The following is a 19,802-nucleotide window of genomic DNA, read 5'->3' on the forward strand; positions in this document are numbered from 1 at the left end:
TGACTGTCGCCCCCGGTGCCGCTCCGGGAGCCGGGGTGGAGGGCACAGGCACGTGCACTGATGTGAGACGGCTCCGCGCCCAGGCGGGAGGTGATGCACAGGCCGGCTCATTCTCACAGTGGTGGCATCCCTGACACACAGACTCCAGGCACCTCTGATTTCCCTCCCGTCGGCCCGCGAGCAGGGTGCAGAAAACGGCTCGTGAACCGTGCTCCTCCAAAGCCGACACCACACACTGCGTGTGCCCCCGCCTCCTGGAAGGGAGGGAAGGTTCTGTCTGCAGAGAAGGTGCATGTTTTCCTTGGCCACGAGACGTGATGAGTGAACTCACTCGTTACTGAATCTGCCTCGTCCTGGCTTAAGCTCCCTCGTTCGCTTCCCAGACACCACCTGAGGCTCTTTTTAAAACCGTGGCTGATCGACCTGATCGACCCTTACGCAACACCAAACACCTGCCCCAGGGCCAGGGGTGCGGTGAGGTCCTGTCCCTGCAGCCCTGGTTCTGTTTTTCTTGCACAGCGGCCTCTGCTACCTTTGTTTTGTGTTCCCTTTACCCTGGGTGACTAACTGTCACCGTGGCTCCCTTTGAAAGCACAGTCAGTGACAGATGACTTCATCTGACGGCTCTCATGACAATACTCTGGCCCCGGTAGCCGGTGCCCGGCACTGATCAGGCCCGGGGAGGCCGGCAGAGCCAGGCCAGACCTCGCATCTCAGAGCGGCTGGACACACAGAGCCGGGGGAGCGGGGCGCACGGCCATGACGCCGGCAGGTCCCCACCGCTCCTGGGGAGCCCCCGGCAGGGTCTGCACCTGCCGCGTTTCTTGCCGAAGGGACACTCTGACCCACACAGTGAGCACGGAGCTCATGGTCTGTAGTCAACAGACCGAGGCCCTGCGGTTACTTTCAACAGTGATGCTGATTTCCTCCTGGCTTCCTTGGACGACGCTCCTGCTGTTCCCCTTTGAAGAGTTTTTAAAATAAGTAAAGTTTTATGTTTTTTATTAGGAAATCAATACATATTTTACTCTGAAAAATATGGGGGGAGTTATAAAAGAAATAATAAACAGCCCGCAGGTACTCTGTCAAGAACACCGCCTGCAACGTCTCGGGGATGTTCTCCCGAGCCTTTTTAGAAACTTGCATAAACCAGCTCTGGGCAGAGCCCTGCTCATACCCCGTTTACCCCTGAACAACCTGTTGTGAGCGCCGCTCGTGACACGACGCATTCCTGGAAAAATATCTGATTTTTTTAATGGTTGTCTTATAAATGTATCACATTTCGTCTGTTTCTAATCCTATTTCCATGAAAAAATTAAGAGAGGGGAGGGCTTAGTGGTTCAAACAATCTTTAACCTACTAGAGAGACCAGAGTTCAGAGTTCAGGCCTATAGGTGCAATAAAATACAGAAGCTGGAGCCTGGCTAGACAAGTCAGAGAGAGTGAATCAATTTAGCGTTGTTATTATTTGTTAAACACACACACACAGTTCTCTAAGAATAAAGGTTAAGCACTCGGTGCGGGTGTGGGAGGCTCTGGGCTCTGCCGGGACCCCACCTGGGCAGGCTCGTGGTACGAGTCCTGTGCTATGTATGGAAGGCACGTGGACACCGTGGGTCACAGAAGGGAGAGGCTGTTTCAATAAAGCAGAGGATGTGGCGAGTGGGGAAGTTGGGGAGCCTTTCACAAACAACACTAACCTCTCAAAAAAAGAACTGCATTTTATTTCCGGCCACGGATGCATATTCACTGTAGAAAATGTAGAAAGGGCTCCAAAGCACAATCCTTCAAGGCAATTTCCAGGCAGTATTTCTCTCAATGCACGCAGACTTCGCACGTCAGGAGCTAACCTGTCCAGTCCTGGTTCCTGCCGCCGCAGCCCTCAGGCTTCCGAGCAATGCAGCCCCATTTCATTTCCCATGCTTTTAAAGCCTGGCCTCCTCTAAGCTGCTTTCTGGACACAATGATTTAAAAAACCCCTTTTGGGATTTTCACTGGCTTTGTGCAGCTCATTCCCATTCTGCGTGTGTGCGTGTGTCTGGGCTGCAAGGCTGAAGAAGCTGAAACCCTAGGAAATTGCCGTCTGAGCTGGAAAACTGGCATAGAAAGGCACAACCGCTGAGGAAGAAGGCGACGTGATGAATGGTGGTAACACGGCCGTCAAATTTCTTACAGAAAATAGTTTGGAAAGATCCTAGCTCACTGCTGTATGACTGGGAATGGAAAAATGGACTTTTCAGGCCCCTGTTCTTAATCAAAGATGAGTTTCAAATTGATTTAAATGTATTTCAGGCTGAGGTGCTATTGATGACAAACGTAACAGAGTTTTACACGCCAGGACTTTTCAAAGTCCAATCGGAAAGTTGGAAAGTCTTTTCCAGGATAAAACTTCATTCTATGCAACGGCCAAGATGCCCTTTCTTCTCATGTCGAAGGCAATAGCTTTTTTTTTCAGTTGAAGCAGAGTCGGTTTGCAAAGTTGTGTTGATTTCCGGTGCACAGCACAGTGATTCGGTCACACACACACACACACACACACACTCCTTTTCCTATTCTTTTTCATGATAGGCTGTTACAAGGCGTTGCCTGTAGTTCAGCGTGCTGCACCGCAGGACCTTGGGAATGGCTTTTCTAGAACAAAGAGTGAGACAGTGTCCTAGGTGAGCGTATCTGACACTGCCCAACTAGCACAGCTTCCAAATCTCTCCAAGAAAAACACTCACTCTGGCCCCTGGGACACACTGCGCCGGCCAGTCACGTGGGACACGTCCTTATCTCCTCATTCCCGCTATCCAGCTCGGCAGGCCGCTCGGGAGGGAACGTGCGTTTCCCACAAGGCAGGGCCGCCGCTGTGTCATCCCAAGCGGGAAGCGGGACCCTCGCCAGGGAGGAAGAGGACGCCTTACGAGACCCGTCAGGTTGTGTCTCCCGTCCGCATTCAAGCTCGGGACACTGGCGAGAAGTCTCCCCGAGCCAGTCACAGTGTGGCCAGGCCGCACTGCTCCTGCAGCTGTGCAAAAGCATAGTTCTGGGTCTCTTTTTGGCAAAAAGGAGTTTAAAGATAAACTTGTCACGATAACCTCTGCTTTTATCCAACATGATGCCCCGAACAGCATTACTCCCCCAAACCTACGTTCACCGAGCCACCAAGGGAAACAGTTTAAATTACAAAAAGGGATGCGAGGCTTCCGGCTGACGTCCTGGAAGCTTTATCTCTTCTTGCAAGGATTTATCTGCTTATGCGTCAGATCCTCAAACTGGCTTCAGAGGCCAGCATCTGATGACATGTGGTGACAGAGGACAGGGACCTCCTGGCATGTTTATTCTAACCTCGCTCCCACTTAAGCAAGGGTAGATGGCTGAAGGGCTTCTGGAAGACAGATGAGGTGCCCCTGTGTTGTTTGCTACGAGTTGTAACTGGCCATTCCACAGTATCCCACTTCTGCAACCCACTTATCTAAGAGATGTGAGCACATTTCCTGGGGCCAGGACGGGACACGCAATGAAAGGCCCTACCCGGTCAGTTCCAGCGCCTGCCTGTCTCCCCCAGCCCGCGGCTCCGCAGCAGACGTCCCCGCCGAGCGCAGGCTCCGGTCCCGGCACCTCTGGCTCACTTTGAGAGGAACGGTCCGCCCCGTACTGAACCTGACTTGGGACTTCAGGCCTTTGCCGTTGGGGCACAAACGTTCTACTGTTTGGAAAATGCCACTATGTGTTAAGCTAACACCTATCGTTCACCGTGTTCCTGGCAAATTATTCTCCTATTTACTACGACGCCTCTGTGGCTACGCAGTGGTTCTGTGGTTATTCGCCCCTGCTGGGGCCCCCGGGGCTGGGCTCGGCCGCCGTGCGTCAAGCGTACATATGCCGGCAGAGCTCCGACTCCTCACTGGGCTACCGTCGCCGCCGTCCCCCACACAGGCACATCCAGAAAGTCTCGGGACAACTGACGGGCCAACTTCCCAGAGACGCTACTCCCTTCCTGACACCCTCGTCCCCAGGCCCGCAGAGAGCTAAACTCGGAAAAGCACACGAGGAGGCGAGGGAGTAAAACCCACTTGTCCTGCTTCAAAGGCTGCCTTCTCTCAAGAGACCAAGAGTCTGTCTCCTTGGTCACAATGTACTTCGGGGCCAGGAAGCCCAAGGACAGTGCTCAGTCTCTTCACAAAGGTTTGGCACTTGGCGTTCCGGCCTCACGCAAATGCAGCTGCTTCGTGAAGGGCCGGGGCTCTCTGACGGGAGAGAGTGACCGCCATGCTGTCCCCGCTACACGGATCAGGGGCCCTGCCCAGCAAGGCGCACGCAGAAGCGAGAGCACCTGGATCCCTCCCCCAGCGGACACAGCGAGGGCCGAGGGCTGAGGCCCAGGCCGCGGCCGGCTGCAGCCGGCAGGGGTGTTAACGGATGACGTGAGTCCTCCTCTGCGCTGAAAAAAACACGAAATAATCGAACTAACATGTTGAGTGTATGTAAGAATCAAAACACACCCATTCGGGATTTATCTTTGTTCGGACTTTAGTTCTGGAGTTCACTTCGGGCAAGTCCTTAACTTGTTAAATAAACCTCTTTGCCTTGATTTGAGGCTGATTTTGACTCAGCCTTCACATATAAGGTTATAAAACTCAGCGATTTTTTTATTCTGAGTGGTCTCTTTTTCATTCCCTTCTGGAGCACAAACAGGGCTAAACGTTGGATTCCCTAAATGACGTTGGTGTTATGGTCCTTACTCACTTTTAATCCTAACAGATAGAAAACAAACATGTATTCGAGACTAGCCCTCTGTTTTATGCTTCTGCCAGAGAGACAAACACACGCCTCACAGCAGGTCTGCACCCTCACAGCAACGATGAAGCCACCAGACTTCGGAAGGCTTTGTAGTATAAACCTGCGTGATCTTCACCAAAAACAAACCTTATCGTTCACTATGAGAATCTGGAAAGTTTCAGTAGCTTTAGGCTGACTTTGTACTTAGCTGGATGGCTACAGTCACTGGAAAAAAAAAATCTCTTTTGGGGGAAGTCAATAAACTTCTAAAATTTCATGAAAAGTTAGAAGGTAACCTTTTATGTTAAAGGCAAGAAAGTTCGGAGCTCCAAATCCCAACCCCTACTTCATAACCATTTTTCACGTGTGTCTGTTTGACTCCCTGAACACACTGTGGAGAATGTGACAGTCTTACATTTATCTTCCAAAACAGAAAGTCGTGACAAACACAGAACCCGGAATGACATCACTTATACCGTAAACAACCACGAAGCACTGCGAGCATCAGTTCTGCACCGAGCGGGGCGCCTTCCGCAGCTTCCCCCGCAGCCGACCGACCACCACCTGAGCAGACGGTGAAACATCCGGGTCGGGCAGTCACTTAGGCCCGTTAACGTTCCCATTCCCCTCACCTGTCCCCTGGGGACCAAGAGCTCCTCTTTGACCGCGTGGTCAGGCTCCTCTGGCTTCTCCACTGGGCCCTGGCTTTTGGGCGTTCACGCTCGTCTATACGTTGTCCAGTTCTCTCAAGAATTCTGCCGAGTTGGTTCATCAGGAGTCTCCCATCCTCAGTATCTGACGGGGCTCCTCACCCTCCACGGCCCCAGGCGATGTCTCACTGCTCTGGCCTTAAGCGAGAGCCCACAGTTCTGCCGGGGTAGCCAGAACCTCCCTTCCCCCGACAGTTCCTCTTAGCCAGTGTCGCAGACCCCCCACTGCTCCCTGGCTGTAAATCCCCACTTTTCCTTGTATTCAGAGCTGAGCAGTCTCTCCCCACTGCGGTGGCCCCCAAACTTACCATGACGGCCCTGAGTGAGGTCTGCCTTGCTGCTCTGTAACAAGTGAGGGAACAATTTTCTTTACCTCTGGGTCAGTGAGAGGCACAGTGGGTACCACGGGGAGTCATTACACAAACACCTGGTTCTGGGATGGAGGCCACAGCTCGGGGGCAGGGCGCGTGCTCAGCATGCACGAGGTCCTGGGTTCCATCCCCAGTCCCTCCATTAACAAAAAACCAAAACAAATGAAAAAGAAACACTTGGTTCTAAGAGTAAAACCGCCCTCCAAAGGTCTCCAATTTAAAGGGCTTTATGGCCTGTTAAGGTGCCAGTGTGTCTTTGAAAACTGCAAAAGGTTAGAGGTTTGAAATATGCAAAAAAGTGGGACTCATTTTTAAGAATAACATGTGATAACCTCCCCTCAGGCTCGCAGCTCAGAAACCTCCCGTCAGCTTGCCTTTAGGCCTACAGCGCCACTCTGGCAAAACAAAGGGAAAAATCCCCTATTCTTGATCCAGATGTGGAGACAAAGATTCTTTACTCGGAGTGGCAGGCAGGCAGCCAAGCATCAGTTTAGACTAAAGTGTATCTTGAAACCTGGACTGCACAGCTGCTCCCTGCATTGTGCCTGATTTCTCTCTATTCAGTTAAAACCTGAATCGTACCTCACTCAGTGCAAGAAACGCCACTCAGACGGAAAGCAGAGTGTTGGGGGCCGCGAGCGAGGGAGAAGCCTCCTGCTGAGCCCAGCTGTTCCCGGCCAGGAGGGCGGGTGCAGGCTGCGGGCATTTCAGGTACTTGCTTTAATAGTTGGAAACTGGTAAAAGACATGAAAATAAGGTCGTTCCCTAATAAGTGGGAAACTATGGGGGGAAAAGTCTGGGCACAGGAAAAAAATAAGGCCAAAGGAGAAGAGAGGCTCACACTTTCTGAGCAGGAAAGCCAACCGAAGGCTGACGCTGAATTTAAAGGAAAAGCGAGGCAGGCAGCTGGCCACAGGCCAACGTGGGGCCTCCCGCTCCCCGGGGCCCATGCACTGGCCCCAGCGCTGAAGCCGACAGCCCCCATTCTGACCCTCTGAGGTCTGGGCCCTGGAGCACTCCTGTTGCAGCGTCAGGGCACTCGGTGCCATCGCTACCCGCCCACAAGCCAGCGGGATGGTCTGAAAAGCAGCCCCGCCCCGTGGCATGCCGGGCGAAACACAGGGGCAACCTCATCACGACATTTCACCTTCTTCTGGATAAGGCACTGGGAGTGGAGGGGAGGCCAGGTGGAGCTGGGCGGGTGCACAGAGGGGACCTCCCGACCTTGCAAGCATCTCAAGAAGTAACAAAGGACGTGACCTGAGATGCCAGGGAGCAGGTCCACTGGCTCCTTCTCACGGCTACAGGAAGACAGGACAGAAAGGAGACAAGGGTGATTATCAGACAACCAGCTTTGACAGCTTATCTGCACCCCGAGTGAGGCCAGTCTCTGGAGGACACTCTTCTGCGATTAGCAGTTATTTCCAGGTCCGGTTGAAGGGCTGTGTGTGTGTATGCACGTGTGTGATAACCCGGGGCAGGCCAAGCCTTTCGTGGATTTGTAACCCCACCTTTGGAAGACGGGCCCCTGCGCCCTGACTCCCTCTGATCCAACACAGGGCTCACGAATCTGACTGAGGGCAGGTCTGACGTGGGGGGCAGTGGAGCAGGCCCGTGGGGACGCGAGGGGCAGAACAGTCAGGAAGAGGAAACCTGGCCGGCGTTCCGAGGGTGCCGACAGAGCGTCGGGGAAGAACAGCAGAGTCCTCACAGGTGGAGAGACGGGGTGCAGGCCGGCCAAGGGGGGTCCCGAGGAACCAGCGACGGGGGCACAGCCAGACGGAGATGCGTGAGGTTGCGGGATCCAGCCAAGAGTAAGCAGCTCCCGGTACGGCTGAAAAGCGACCTGCTGGGGATAAAGCTAAGTTTGTGCAGAATCTCCGTGTTCAATTTACCCACCAGGCTCTGGCCTCACCTTCTCACGCTCATAAAAAAACTGCCACACACATCGACCCACATCACAATCTCACTTGCAATTTTAAAATTTATTTATTACAGTTTATTTTTTTGCAGGGGGGAGGTAATTAGGTTAATTAATTCATTATTATTACTTATTAAATGGAGGGACTGGGGACTGAACCCAGGACCTGGTGCGTGCTGAGCACGTGCTCCACCACTGGGCTGTCCCCTCCCTCTTGCAGCAGTTTTAGTGAGGAACACGAAGGGTGGAGACCATGCTTCTGACACGGAGCACCTGACGCATTATGGTGTTTAGAACAGGAGAGAACGAAAGGGTGACACGGAGCGCCCCAACTCCAGAAATCAAGCGAGAGGGACGGGAGGAGGCAGAGGCTTGGCCTCCCCTCCCCGCGTAACCCTGCTCACGGTACTAGGGCCCTCCCCGGTCCCCTCCGGGGAGCACACTTCCGTGTCGTGGACGTTAACAGCAACGGACAGGAGGGCGGCTGTCCAGGCTTTGCGCGCGCTGCCCAGACACACGCAGCGCAGCCTGGGGGGCTCCTCCCAGGCAGGTGCCCCGCGGCTCCTGCAGCTGCAGCCTGCTCATAGGTGAGCTGCTCCCGCTGACAAGACAGGAAGCCTTTCTTGGGTCACCCACGCGAGCAGAGTCTCCGCCACCTTACCCACCTACGCAGAATGCCCATGCCACTCGGCTTGAACGTTTCTGTCGCTCGTCTGCTAATGAACCACCCACACAGCATTTCCCAGAGTGTGTTTCAGACGATCTGGTGAGACCCTGGCTGTGGTTCTACGCACCGGGAGGTTTCAGCGTTCCCTGACCTCACTACCACGCCTGTCTCCAGGAGCAGATATTTCTGGGCCCGAGAATAAAGCAACACTCACGTGCTACATGAAACACTGGAACACGTGTGTACACGCACGTCCACACACACACACAGAATGCGGTCCGGCGGGCAGGGACCAGGCTCCGCTGAACGGGATCTCCCGCCCCCGAGCACCTCTCGGAGTGATGACGACTGGTACCTTCCAGGAGAGCACAGCTGTTGCTGGCTGCCGCCCCATCTGCGTTAGGTCGGTTACTTCTCTCAAGAGACTCTGCTAGTCAGCCCCGGGCGAACTTGGTGTCCTCCGCTTCTTATGCTCTCAGCTAAGAACTTCACCACCCTGAGCGTCTGTCTGGCAGGAGCAGCTGCGACGTCCCGCACCTTGCACCCCTGCAGCTGCGCTTCAGGGAGACCCAGGAGGGACGCTCGTCAGCGCTAGGGAAGGCGAGGCGACTGGCTGCAGCCACGGCCGTAAACACGCCATCAAACACCTGCCACAGGTGGGAGGGCCCTTGGCTGGTACTTACATTAACTACTGGGCATCCAGTCTCAGAGATTGTGGTAAGAAAGGCTTTTTCAGCCAGAGGTTGTCCTTATTGGAGATGTATGCCATGTGCTATGAAATCTCTGCACTGCATCGATGACAGGTGCTGCAAAGCTACAGAGCAAATTACTCTGGGGACAGTAATCCATGTGTCCGTCACACGGTAAGCTTCTTCAGTGCTCACTCGCTGTTATCATTTCCAATAACCTGTTCTACCACCTGAAAAACGGGAGTAATACTGCTCGGCCGCGTGAGGATGTGAGTACTGGTAAGACATGAGTTACTTCTGACACTTAGATGCAAACGCCAATGACACTTAGATGCAAACGCTCACACGGCACAGGGAGGGGAGGTGCGCAAAGAAGAACCAGACAAGCACCACGGCGGGCCCAAGGTCGGAAGCGCACAGTCCCTGGACCCAGCCCAGCACCACTGCCTGTTTCCGTAAGTCCAGCAGCGGAGAATGGCTTTTCAAATGGTTGGGAAAAATCAAAAGAGCATTTGGCGACACGTGTAACTTGTATGAAGGTGACATTTCAGTGACAGAGCTCCGTCAGACTGCAGGCGCGACCACTCACTACAGTTTGCCCGCGGCCGCGTCCCGGCTCCGACAGCGTGTACGGCGCCCAAAGTATAAACTATTTCCCGTCGGGGCCTGTACAAGGAGGTGTGCCAATCTCCGCGAAGACCTATTTTAGGTAACAGGGCAACTGTGATAGTAGAGAGGAGATTCTTCTAATTGTCTCCCATATTAGTCAGGAAATAGTGTTTTTAAAAAATCCAATTCATAATGAGTATTACTTGTGTCAATAATAATATCAACATAAACAAACCGCTGGCGAAGCAGGAAACCGGACGGGCAACGGGTACAGGAACAACCCCGCAAGCAGTCGCAGGAGGCTCTAACTAGGAACTTTGATCTGGACAAAATCCCTGACTGAGAAATAAGATCACTATAAAATTTAAATACAGAAAATAATAGAAACTAAAATGATTCAGTAAAATAAGAATATTGAAAACGTTGGACATTTTCAACCACACGTATGGGAACGTGATAAAAAAATGAAACTGAATGAAGTTACTGCCAGCTCAGCACGCGCTCAGTGACGACTCCTTGACGCTGGCAGAACCTGACCTGGATGCTCGTGGGCAGAGCAAGGGCTTCTACTGGGTCAGGCGTCCTCCAGGGTGAACCCGGGTGAAGCCCGACCCGGCTCGCTCTGAGCACAGAGAAAGCGACCGCCCGGGCCGTCTCCGCCGCTCCTCGCCCGCTTTCTGACCTGCACGCTCGAGGCCAGGAGAGGCAGCCGGGCCGCGAGCCCCCGCGCCCCAGCACCGTGCGCGATGCCCCCGCCTGGCGTCAGGGCCGTGCGGCTGCGCCTCACCTTGCAGCTCCCGGGGCGAGTTAGCTCCCTGAACTATGACTGGGCTCTCAGACCGCGTCCTCTGCCTTCTAAACCAAAGACGACTGGAGACAGTTTGGGACACTGCTGAGAATGAAAGCGTCTTGGTACCGAATACATTCCCACGTCTCCACCGCTCCCGTCACCGCACACTCAGGCCTCAGCACCTCCCCCCAGGACAAAGGAAGATGCTCTTAACCGGCCACTGGCGTCCAGCACAGTTCCCCCCGTCCACCCTGCACAGACCGCACACAGAGGGCATCGCGATCCACCTGCTGCTGACCGCGCCAGCCTCGGGGCTTGCCACCCTGACTCCTGCCCTGATGCCTGCAGAGGTTTAAAAATAAGTCCACAGATGCTCTGACGTTCTTCCCCCGAACAGCACAGCCTGAGACACTCTGCCCGGAAAGGGCAGGACGGCCCTGGTGCTCGCTCTGACAGAACAGCAGGTGGCAGGGGCGGCGGCGTGTGGCTTCCCGCTCCAGGTCAGAAAGACAATGTGGCTTCCTCCTCGTTCCTTTCCCTGGAACCATTCGTTTTGGGTCCGTGTGGCGAGGAACTGAAAGTTCCAGACAACAGCCGGTGTGAACCGCGGGTGAGCCACCCTGGGACGGGACGCTCCAACCCCGGGCAAGCTCTCGGGCAGCTACGGCCCCGCCGACGTCTCGGCTGCAGCCCCAGGAGGGGCGCGAGTGAGGGTCACCCAGCCGCGCTGCCCCTGGGCTTGTGGCCCGCAGAAGCCACCGAGGCAGCGGAGGCATGCTGCTCCTTCATGCTGCTGGGTTTGGCCAGATGTCTGGGACGGAGGAGTCCAGGAGTTCTCAGGTTGTGAAAACACGAGGTCAGGGACAACGCATTGGCTCCCCTTCCGGAAGGCACAGCCGTAGGAGCACTAGACTGCAAACAGTCACCTACCGACGAAATGACCGTGAGGGTCTAGACATTTAAGACATTTCCATGTAACCCCCAGAACGCCGGAAGGAGAATCTGAGTAACTTATTTCATATTCAAAGGGACAGGAACCCAACAGTGTAAGAGTCTCCTGGGCTCGCCAACTCCCTCCCTGTGCAGAAAGGCTGTGAGTCTAGTCTTGAAACCGAGGAAGAAAGAGTGGTATATATTCAGGGTTGACCACCTTTTGATGAAAGAAATGAAGTCTTGCTAACAAGTGGTTTGCCTTAAAACCTGAATTTTCACCAAAAAGAACCGGCCATCTGTTCTGAGTATTTTAAAGGCCAAGCCTCCAGTTGTGCTCTGCTTTGATCTGCCGGGACAACAGGCAGACAGCGATACAGTCCAGCCACGCCTCAGTCAAGAGTGCTCATTTAATGTATCCCAGAAACGTGGGCTGCCAGGCCCAGCTGGGAAGTCCAGCCTCCTCGTCCCAGGATCAGGAGGGAGGAGGCAGACATGTCAAGCGAGAGGAGCTGCTTTGTTTTGGATGATGGTGTGTTTTCGTGTCTAAGAAAACATTCCTTTAACCCAAAACAGATAGTAACCCTAAAGGCAGAGAGAATGTGTCGAAAAACAACACATTAGTGAGCAGCTGAGGACAAGTTAATGAAAGAAATAGTGTAGAACCCACTGTAACCAGACCGTTGTTTACCAGCCGGATAAAATGTGCGTCCAGTCACATCCTCCAGAACAAAACTCCCTAAAATAAAAACGTGACACGACAGGCAGGTGTGGGGCCTGGCCTCCAGTCACTGGTACGAGAGGGGGCCTCCAGTCACTGGTACGAGAGGGGGCCCCCGTACGTTAACTGAGGGGTGGGTAGTGAACTTGTGTGTGTTCTCGAAGGTCCACTAAACCCCGGCTGGGAAACCGATACACAGGAAGGACAGCCTGTCAGGGTGCAGAGTAAATTAAAGATTAAAGATATCTCCTATGGATGCACAAAGCTTTAAAAAAATACATGCAGCCTTTCTTCCAGGTAAAAACTTCCTAGTTTTCCTTTCAGAAAGTATTCTTCTGAGCTCTGCAGGGTCCCCGCATTTTCAGAGGCCTGTGCAAAACAGCTAGAGGGTGAAGAGCTTCGTCTTGCACAAAGTGCAAGGGCATTTTTGTCGTCCAGGAAGAAGGTCCAAGTCACAAACACCACAAAGCGGAGGCGGCGGCGCTTCCTCGCGAGCCAGATGCTCAGTCACTGAGGCAAGAACCCTGGGAGCGAGCGCCAGGGACGCCTCACACCTGTGACTCTCAGTCTAAGAAATAAACGGGGGGGGGGGGGGCACAGGACACTGCCACCTTAATTCACTGGCAGGAACGGCAAACACGCGGGCCGGACCTGTGGAGCGCTATAAATCGCGCCTCACACGAGCGCTGAGAGGAGGGTCTCACTCACGTGGCCAAGGGGCCTGGCCCTGCTGAGCTCACATGACCACCCAGCCTGCCAAGCGCGGCTCGGAGCCACGAGGTGCTGGCTTCCGCTTCCCTCTGTCGCCTGAGGATCAGCCCAGGACAGAAAGCTTCAGGAGAAACAGTCACCTGCCACCACGGATGCTTCCTGAAGGTGGCCGACTCCCACACGCTAGCCCTGGGGAGGGGTCTCTCTTGTTGCCCGGGTGGTGCTGGTCACAGCATCGGCAATGCCAGGAGAGGTTCAGAGAAGAAGACGAACTTCTTCTGCCGCAGGAAGACGGAGTTACTGGGAACGCGGGTTACTCGTGCAGCGAGAGGAAGGTCGCTGCGTTCGGGGAGGGGCGAGTCCTGCAACCGGGAGCGTCTCAGGATCCCGCGAGTATTCCAGGACTGCAGCGCAACCCCTCCCAGCATCACCGACGCTGTCCTTTCTAAAAACTGCTTTTTAAATATCGGTTTCCACAATCACTTTAAGAGCTGGGGGCTGGTGGAGAAAAGCAGGAACCTTAGCTAGCAGCATTTTGGGGACAAAGGTTTTCGTTTTAAAATCTTAAGTCTGTTTTGAAAGGGAAGACTCGAGGTGCGCGCCAGTGGGAGGACGGTAGCCTGGGGAAGCTGCGGGGGGCCCACTCAGGCAGGACACCTTACATGGTTGGTTAAGGGTGCACATTTGTTTTTGTTTTTAAAATTTAAAAAAATTTTTTGTGGGGGAGAGGTAATTAGGTTTATTTTATTTTTCATTTGTTTATTTTTAATGGAGGTTCTGGGGATTGAACCCAGGACCTCGTGCATGCTAAGCACGTGCTCTACCCCTGAGCTGCACCCTCTGCCACTGCCCTTCACTGAGCACGCCCGCGTCCCAGGCCGGGGGCCAACAGCACTGAATACGTTATTACATTTAACCCTCACAAGAACCTTTGCTGTGGGTTTTATTATTGCCATCTACCAAACAAGGACCCCGAAGCGTCATGAGAGGTTAAGTGACTCACGGGAAACTACACAGCCACCAGGTTGGATTCAAATCGGGTCTTAAGGCAAAGAATGTTATTCACCCCCAAACTAAAGGCCATAAAACAGTGTGACTGCCGTACAGGGGACACAGGAGAAAACGTCTTGTCAGTCTCCCAGGTGGGACGTAATATTACATGGTAAGGAAGGTGGCAGCCAGCAGGCGCGGACGGGCACAGATGTGAAGGTGGAGCCCCGCACCAGCGAGGCACGGCCCCGGACTGGGACGCAGAAGAACGTCACCCGCACCGCGCCAGCAGGGCGGCATCACGGGAACTTTTACCACTTCTATTTAGCAAACCTGTAAACTTACTTATTTTCTGGTCAGATTAAAGTAAGAATCAGATGTCCTATCCAACCTCTGCTTCCTCTTTTTATCCTGGGAGCTCAATCCTTGGCAGTTCATGCACAGTTCATACAGTCTTGACTTACAAAATACAAAAATAAACATTCGGAAAGCCCTTTAAAAAAAAAAAACAAACGAGAGATACGTGGAGCGGCAGGGATGCGCTGCACAAGGCGTCGCGCCGCCCGGGGACACGGGGCTCTGTCACTTCTTCCAAGCGCAGGTGGCCATTTGCTCCGCTCTGTGTCTTACAAGGGCCGCTTGACTAAATCCTTTCAAAGGAAGTTTCAATGACTCAATTGCTTTGACAGGGAATTCTTGATAAAATTCAAGGTGTTTTTCTCAGGAAAAACTCAACATATAGGAGACTAAACTTTTGGGGACAAAAAGGCAGAACGCTCAGGGATGTAGCCTGCATATCTCTTTCGCTGTCGGTTACAGTCCTTTCCGGGCCACAGAAATACCTGGGGACTTCAACGTCACAGCTCCAAATGCTCTTTCTGGACCGTTATCCGTGCACTGCACTAGATGCTAATAACAGCAACGAGCAGTTATTGAGCGCGTGCAATTCCCGGGAGTAACGGAGTCAACGTAACAAGGACAAGGGAACAGCAAAGACCGTAACAGCACGGAGGACTCGCTGGAGGGGGCTCCGCGCAAAGCATTTCACGTACATTAGCTTATTAATCCTTCCAACGGCCTGTGAAGTAGGCACTGCTAATAAACCCACTTTTATAAAGAAACTGGGGCTCAGAGACTGTCACCTTCCCAAGGCCACGGTGGGTGGAGGAGGCTAGAGTCCAAGTCTGCCCCCGACAGCCCGTGAAGAAAAGGAAGGGCAGAGCCCAAGTGCCCGCCCGGCCCCGGGTCCCGGCAGCCCCTAGGTGCTGGTGTCCGGTCTGCTCCCAAGCCCGCGCCCGTAACCGGGAGGCGCCACCACTTCTCAGGAAGCGGCCCGGCCCCGCCCGGCTCCGCACGTCCGTGCACCTCTTCCCATCTGAGGGCTGACGGCGTCTCGTTTACTTATTTATTTTTTAGTTTTACTTTTTAATGGCGGTACGAGGGACTGAAGCCAGGACCTGGTGCGTGCTGAGCACGCGCTCCGCCCCTGAGCTGTCCCCTCCCCCGTGACTGCATCTCGAAGGCTCACTCCTAGCCGGCGTGTGTGGTGTCCTACCGAAGTTTTACACACAAACATTATTTACATTCTTAACTTTGAGGAGGTAAGTCAATCATCAATTCCAAAAGTTTGAAATTTTGTTAAGGAAATCTGTTCTCTGTGGAATTAGCAAGGAAACTGGACAGCAAGTCAAGAAGAGCAATGTTTCGGGGTCATGTGTGCATTTCTTTAGGTAAAACCCTTATAAGGATATTTACAGCACATTTTAGAAGGTTTGAAATTGTATCACAGAAACTCCAGCTGTGGCGAGCTCCCTGCAATTACACTTTGTTAAACCAATGACAGCCAGTATTTTACCATAATAACGGAAAAAATCAATAGTGTGACAGCTGAAAAGAACAAAACCAGTCGCATGTGCACACCTGCCAGGAGTGGCTCTCCTGTGGAAGACGAGAAAGGAGAGCAGAGACTGGGGAGCCGGTCTGTGTGGAGTCCTGCTCCTTCCTCCGCCTCCTGGCGGCGTCACCGTGGGGCTCGTCTGCTGTGACACCCGCGGGTCCCCTCCGACAGGCTGGGGAAAGGGTGCCCCACCCAAACGAACCCTGTTCTTTGTGTGGGGGTGGCGGGGCCTCCTGCTGGGGTGCGACAAGAGGCTCTGTGTTCTCCGCGCACAGAAAAGGCAGCTTGTTTCAGGGGAGACCGGTGAGCGCCACTCCAGCAGCGTGTGGCCGCCCCAGGCCCCACGATGACAGGTGACGCCCCTCGGAGGGTGCAGGGCAGATGAAGAGAACGGGCACACGGGCCTTCCCAGCCTGAGCTCTGCCTGGCACGCAACACTCTGACCCACGGAGCTTCCGAGCTGGCACTGTGTCTCTCGACTCCTTTCGCGCCCTCAGGAGATAGTCACGTGGGAGGCTTCCCGCCGTCAGTGTCCACGCCTTCCCACAACTTACCTCGTCCTCCCTCCTAGCTGTGTGTGCCAGTGAGAGGTCTACACAGCATTCTGAGAAGGGTTAGCACCAAGACACAGGCTTCTCAGGGACACAGGCGGTGAGTCCCGGGGGCGCGAGGCCACGGGTACGTGTGCACCGAGTGATCATCATTATCACTCTGCCTGGGGAGAGGGCCTCCCCGGTCAGACCTCCAGGGCATCAGATCAAAGGGCGACACTGACACAGCTGGGCTGTGTTTTCCAGCCAACTGGCCTGGAAGGGAGGGTCCAGACAGTGTCCTGGCAAGTGTTTAACACAGCAGCGCTCCATAAACGAGCGGAAAAGAATTCTTCAGGCCAACCTGCAGGAAAGGCTTCTTCGCCTTCTTCACTTCTCTTTACTTCCAGGTCAGTCTGGGCGTAACGTCCAAGCCCTGGGGGAGGCCCAGGGCGGCCCTCGGGAAGAATGACTGACCCTGAGAATTCAGAGCATTCTTCTAAAGACAGAGACTGAAGGATTCAGTCCACAGTACAGGTTTTTTTTTTTTTAATTTTAAGACTGTGTATTATTAATTATCATAAAAGTACATCCCAAACCTACTGGCAGAGTATCTGATTTTTCTCTTTCCAGTTTGATGCAAGTCACTGTGAACCTCACCAGGACACTGTAAAATCATGCTGGGTAGGGTAGTTTATAAATAAAATAACGACAGGAGAAATTCAGCTGTATGCCCTGGACGTCCTCCCAGCGGTGCATAAAGGTGACTATTAGCGCAGAACAGGAAACAAGCACAAAGGCATGAAACCGAACCCCCACGGCAGAAGCACCGCACACATGGGCGTCAGCGGGCACGAGAAAGCGGAGGGCGCAGGGCAGGGTTTAATGGGTTACAGAGACACAAGACGTGAGGATGGCCGTGGGGAAGAAGGAAGTGAAGGCAAACAGAGAACACGTGTGTGTGGTTAAGGAAAGCCGTTTCTCACCGTTCTGAACAAAATGGCTGCACTAAGCACATCTGGCTGGCTATGCCCATATACCCTCCTCCTCATCCTAGGGAGGCATGGCCACGGGCCCCAGAGCAGCATGGGAACGAAAAAGAGCCGGTTAGTATTCGGAACAGACAGGAGCATCACGCGGCAGCAGAAAACGCGCCCCCCCCCCCAGCCCGCCTCACACCCGGTCCCGACTGGCCGCCGGCTGGCCGCTGTCCCCCCGCCCGCCCCGCGCCCCCCAGGACGCTGGCTCTGCCCAGGGCTGGAGCTGGGCACCAGGGTCACCTCGGAGGCTCTTCTCTATCGTCTGCCTTTTCCTCAACCTCCCCCACTTCTGTTTGCCTCCCACGACTCCCAGGCATCCAATTCCTCGCGTTTATTAGCAAAATCCATTTCGAGGGAAAGACCTAGTACTCGTCCTGCGTACCCTGGCACAAGTTTAATTCCAGGTACGAAGAGGCAGGCAGAGCAAGCAAAACGCTCTCCTGGCAGGCGAAGCTGCTGACCCCGGCCGACAGCTCTCCCTCTGGCCGGCATGGGCGCTTTTGCTGTTGCCCCCCTGACAGAAGGCTCAGCAAATGTCATCACACCGCGACATCCCTTCTGAGTCCTAGAGAAAACCGCGTTTCTGGTCGTACTGCTGCTTCCATCTGCAGTACTTCTCCTCCTCCTCCTCAGACAGGGCCACGCTGTCACTTAGAGGAGACGTGGCGGGGGGGCTCCCCTGGACTCTTCAGTCATATGGATGCAATTACTTAACTGTGATTGTTCTCCCTCAGCTCTACACTTTAAGGTCGAGTGTGATGGAGATGTTGAAATCTGATTTTTGGCAATGGGACATGAGGTAATCTGTTCACCACTCTCCCTCATCCATCATATTCAAGATCTTGGGAGCGCTCCCTCCTTCCAAAAAACTGGAGTTGAAAACGGTTCCCTTTGGGTGTCAGTGCCTCTTTGGCACTGATGAGACACTGAAGGCAACAATTTAACAATGACCCAACCTGGAGGGAACCACCAGGGAAGCGGGAACGAAGAGACTAAGTTCCAGTCGCCACGTTTCACAGGTGATGAGCAGAGATGTTCAGATTTGTGATTAAACAGCAGGAACCTCTACGCTGCGGTGCGTGTGCCTCGCGGAGCTCACGAGGGAAGCTCTGCTCTCTACTAAGGCACTGTTCCTTCAGTAAGGGAAGCAGGTCTGTCACAAACTCAGTATCTCTGAGAAGATTAAATTTTTTCTCATCTCAATTCAAGGATGCTTTATCGACCTCAAATCTTTCGAGTATTTCCTCTTAAAATACTCAGAATCATCCACTACCTTCCTATATAGGAACTGACTCTGTGTTTAAAAAAATAACAGAAGAGTTTTCAGAAGCTGACCATTTTCATTTTTCTAACTTACACCCCAGAAGCTGCAACATGCTAGTACAAAATACATGTGAATCAAAGCACCTTGGTTTTCTCGGAACACTCGATAGCAGCCTTACCTGGTCCGGGGAGGGTTTATGGTTGGCTTGGCTGGAAGGGGAGGGTTTGAAGTGGTCGTCCTCGTAACTGTCGGCCATTAGCTTCATGCGATTTTGTGTCTAGGAGGAAATGATTCGTAAGGTTAAATTTCGATAAAATCACTACGATGTGCTGTAAAGCAACAAGTGCCTTAGGAACGTCATAACAGATGAAATGAATCCTGCCTGAAATAAATTAAACGTCGAATTTCTGAGGATACTGGGGGGAAAAGTTTAGGCACTGTTGGGGACTGAACTGTGCCCCCTCAAAATTCCTGTGGAAGCCCTAACCCCAATGTGACTGTCTCTGGAGATGGTCTTCAGGAGATTCAAGGTGAAGAGAGGTCTCAAGGACGTGGCCTCGTAAGACGCGGGAGAGGGAGGTCACTCTCTGTCTGCCAGGCGAGGACACAGTAAGGAGGAGGCTTCTGCAAGCACAGCCAGCCTCTCACCAGGAACCGAATCAGCCGGCGCCTTGACCGTGGACTTCCCGGCCCCGTAACGGTGAGAAACAAAGGTCTGCGTGGAAGCTGCTCAGTCCGTGGTCATTCTGCTATGACAGCCCAAGACAGGCTGAGGCAGGTACCTCAACTGGTACGGGAGTTTTGGAGGGAGACGGAATTCCCCCAAACTGAGCACTTCAGGTAGTTTGTTTTTATTTTTTAAAATAAAGACTGGATCATACCACACACAGGTTAGAACTCTGTTAACTCTGTTTATCCACTTCATGATACAGAGGCTCCATCTTTCCATGTCAGCAAAAGAATTACTCATCCTTTAAACCAACTATTCCATTCTGGGGGGATGTTATATAATATACAGACTATAAATATTGGGGGGATAGTTAGCATTATCTGTAAATGGAATGATTAGCTACCTAGAAAATTCGAGAGAACCAACTGGAAAACTGTTCTAACTTAACAGTCAAGTTCAGGAAGGTGATCGGGGAGAGGCGACACATGAACATTCAACAGCCTTTCTTTACACCGTCAATAAACGATG

General features: G+C 53.3%; 1 protein-coding gene across 20 annotated transcripts in view; it reads right to left on the minus strand.

The window, feature by feature from the left end:
• ERC1 (ELKS/RAB6-interacting/CAST family member 1) overlaps positions 1-19,802 on the minus strand; it is a 295,017-nt gene that overhangs the window by 23,870 nt on the left and 251,345 nt on the right. For 7 of the 20 annotated variants that reach the window (XR_012503917.1, XR_012503916.1, XR_012503919.1 and 4 more), the window contains 2 exons: positions 18,783-18,881; positions 5,397-7,694 (listed from right to left, as the gene is read on the minus strand). Coding sequence is in view for 7 of the 20 variants with exons in the window: in XM_074357285.1 (XP_074213386.1) it covers positions 17,327-17,353; positions 18,783-18,881 (126 nt within the window). In the remaining 13 variants the exon portion in view is untranslated. Of the gene's footprint in view, positions 1-5,396; positions 7,695-17,286; positions 17,354-18,782; positions 18,882-19,802 lie in introns of those variants that run through there. The other 13 variants (XM_074357285.1, XM_074357284.1, XM_074357287.1 and 10 more) reach the window with 6 other exon arrangements.

The sequence above is a fragment of the Camelus bactrianus genome, chromosome 34 (assembly GCF_048773025.1).
Source record: "Camelus bactrianus isolate YW-2024 breed Bactrian camel chromosome 34, ASM4877302v1, whole genome shotgun sequence".
Classification (NCBI taxonomy): domain Eukaryota; kingdom Metazoa; phylum Chordata; class Mammalia; order Artiodactyla; family Camelidae; genus Camelus; species Camelus bactrianus.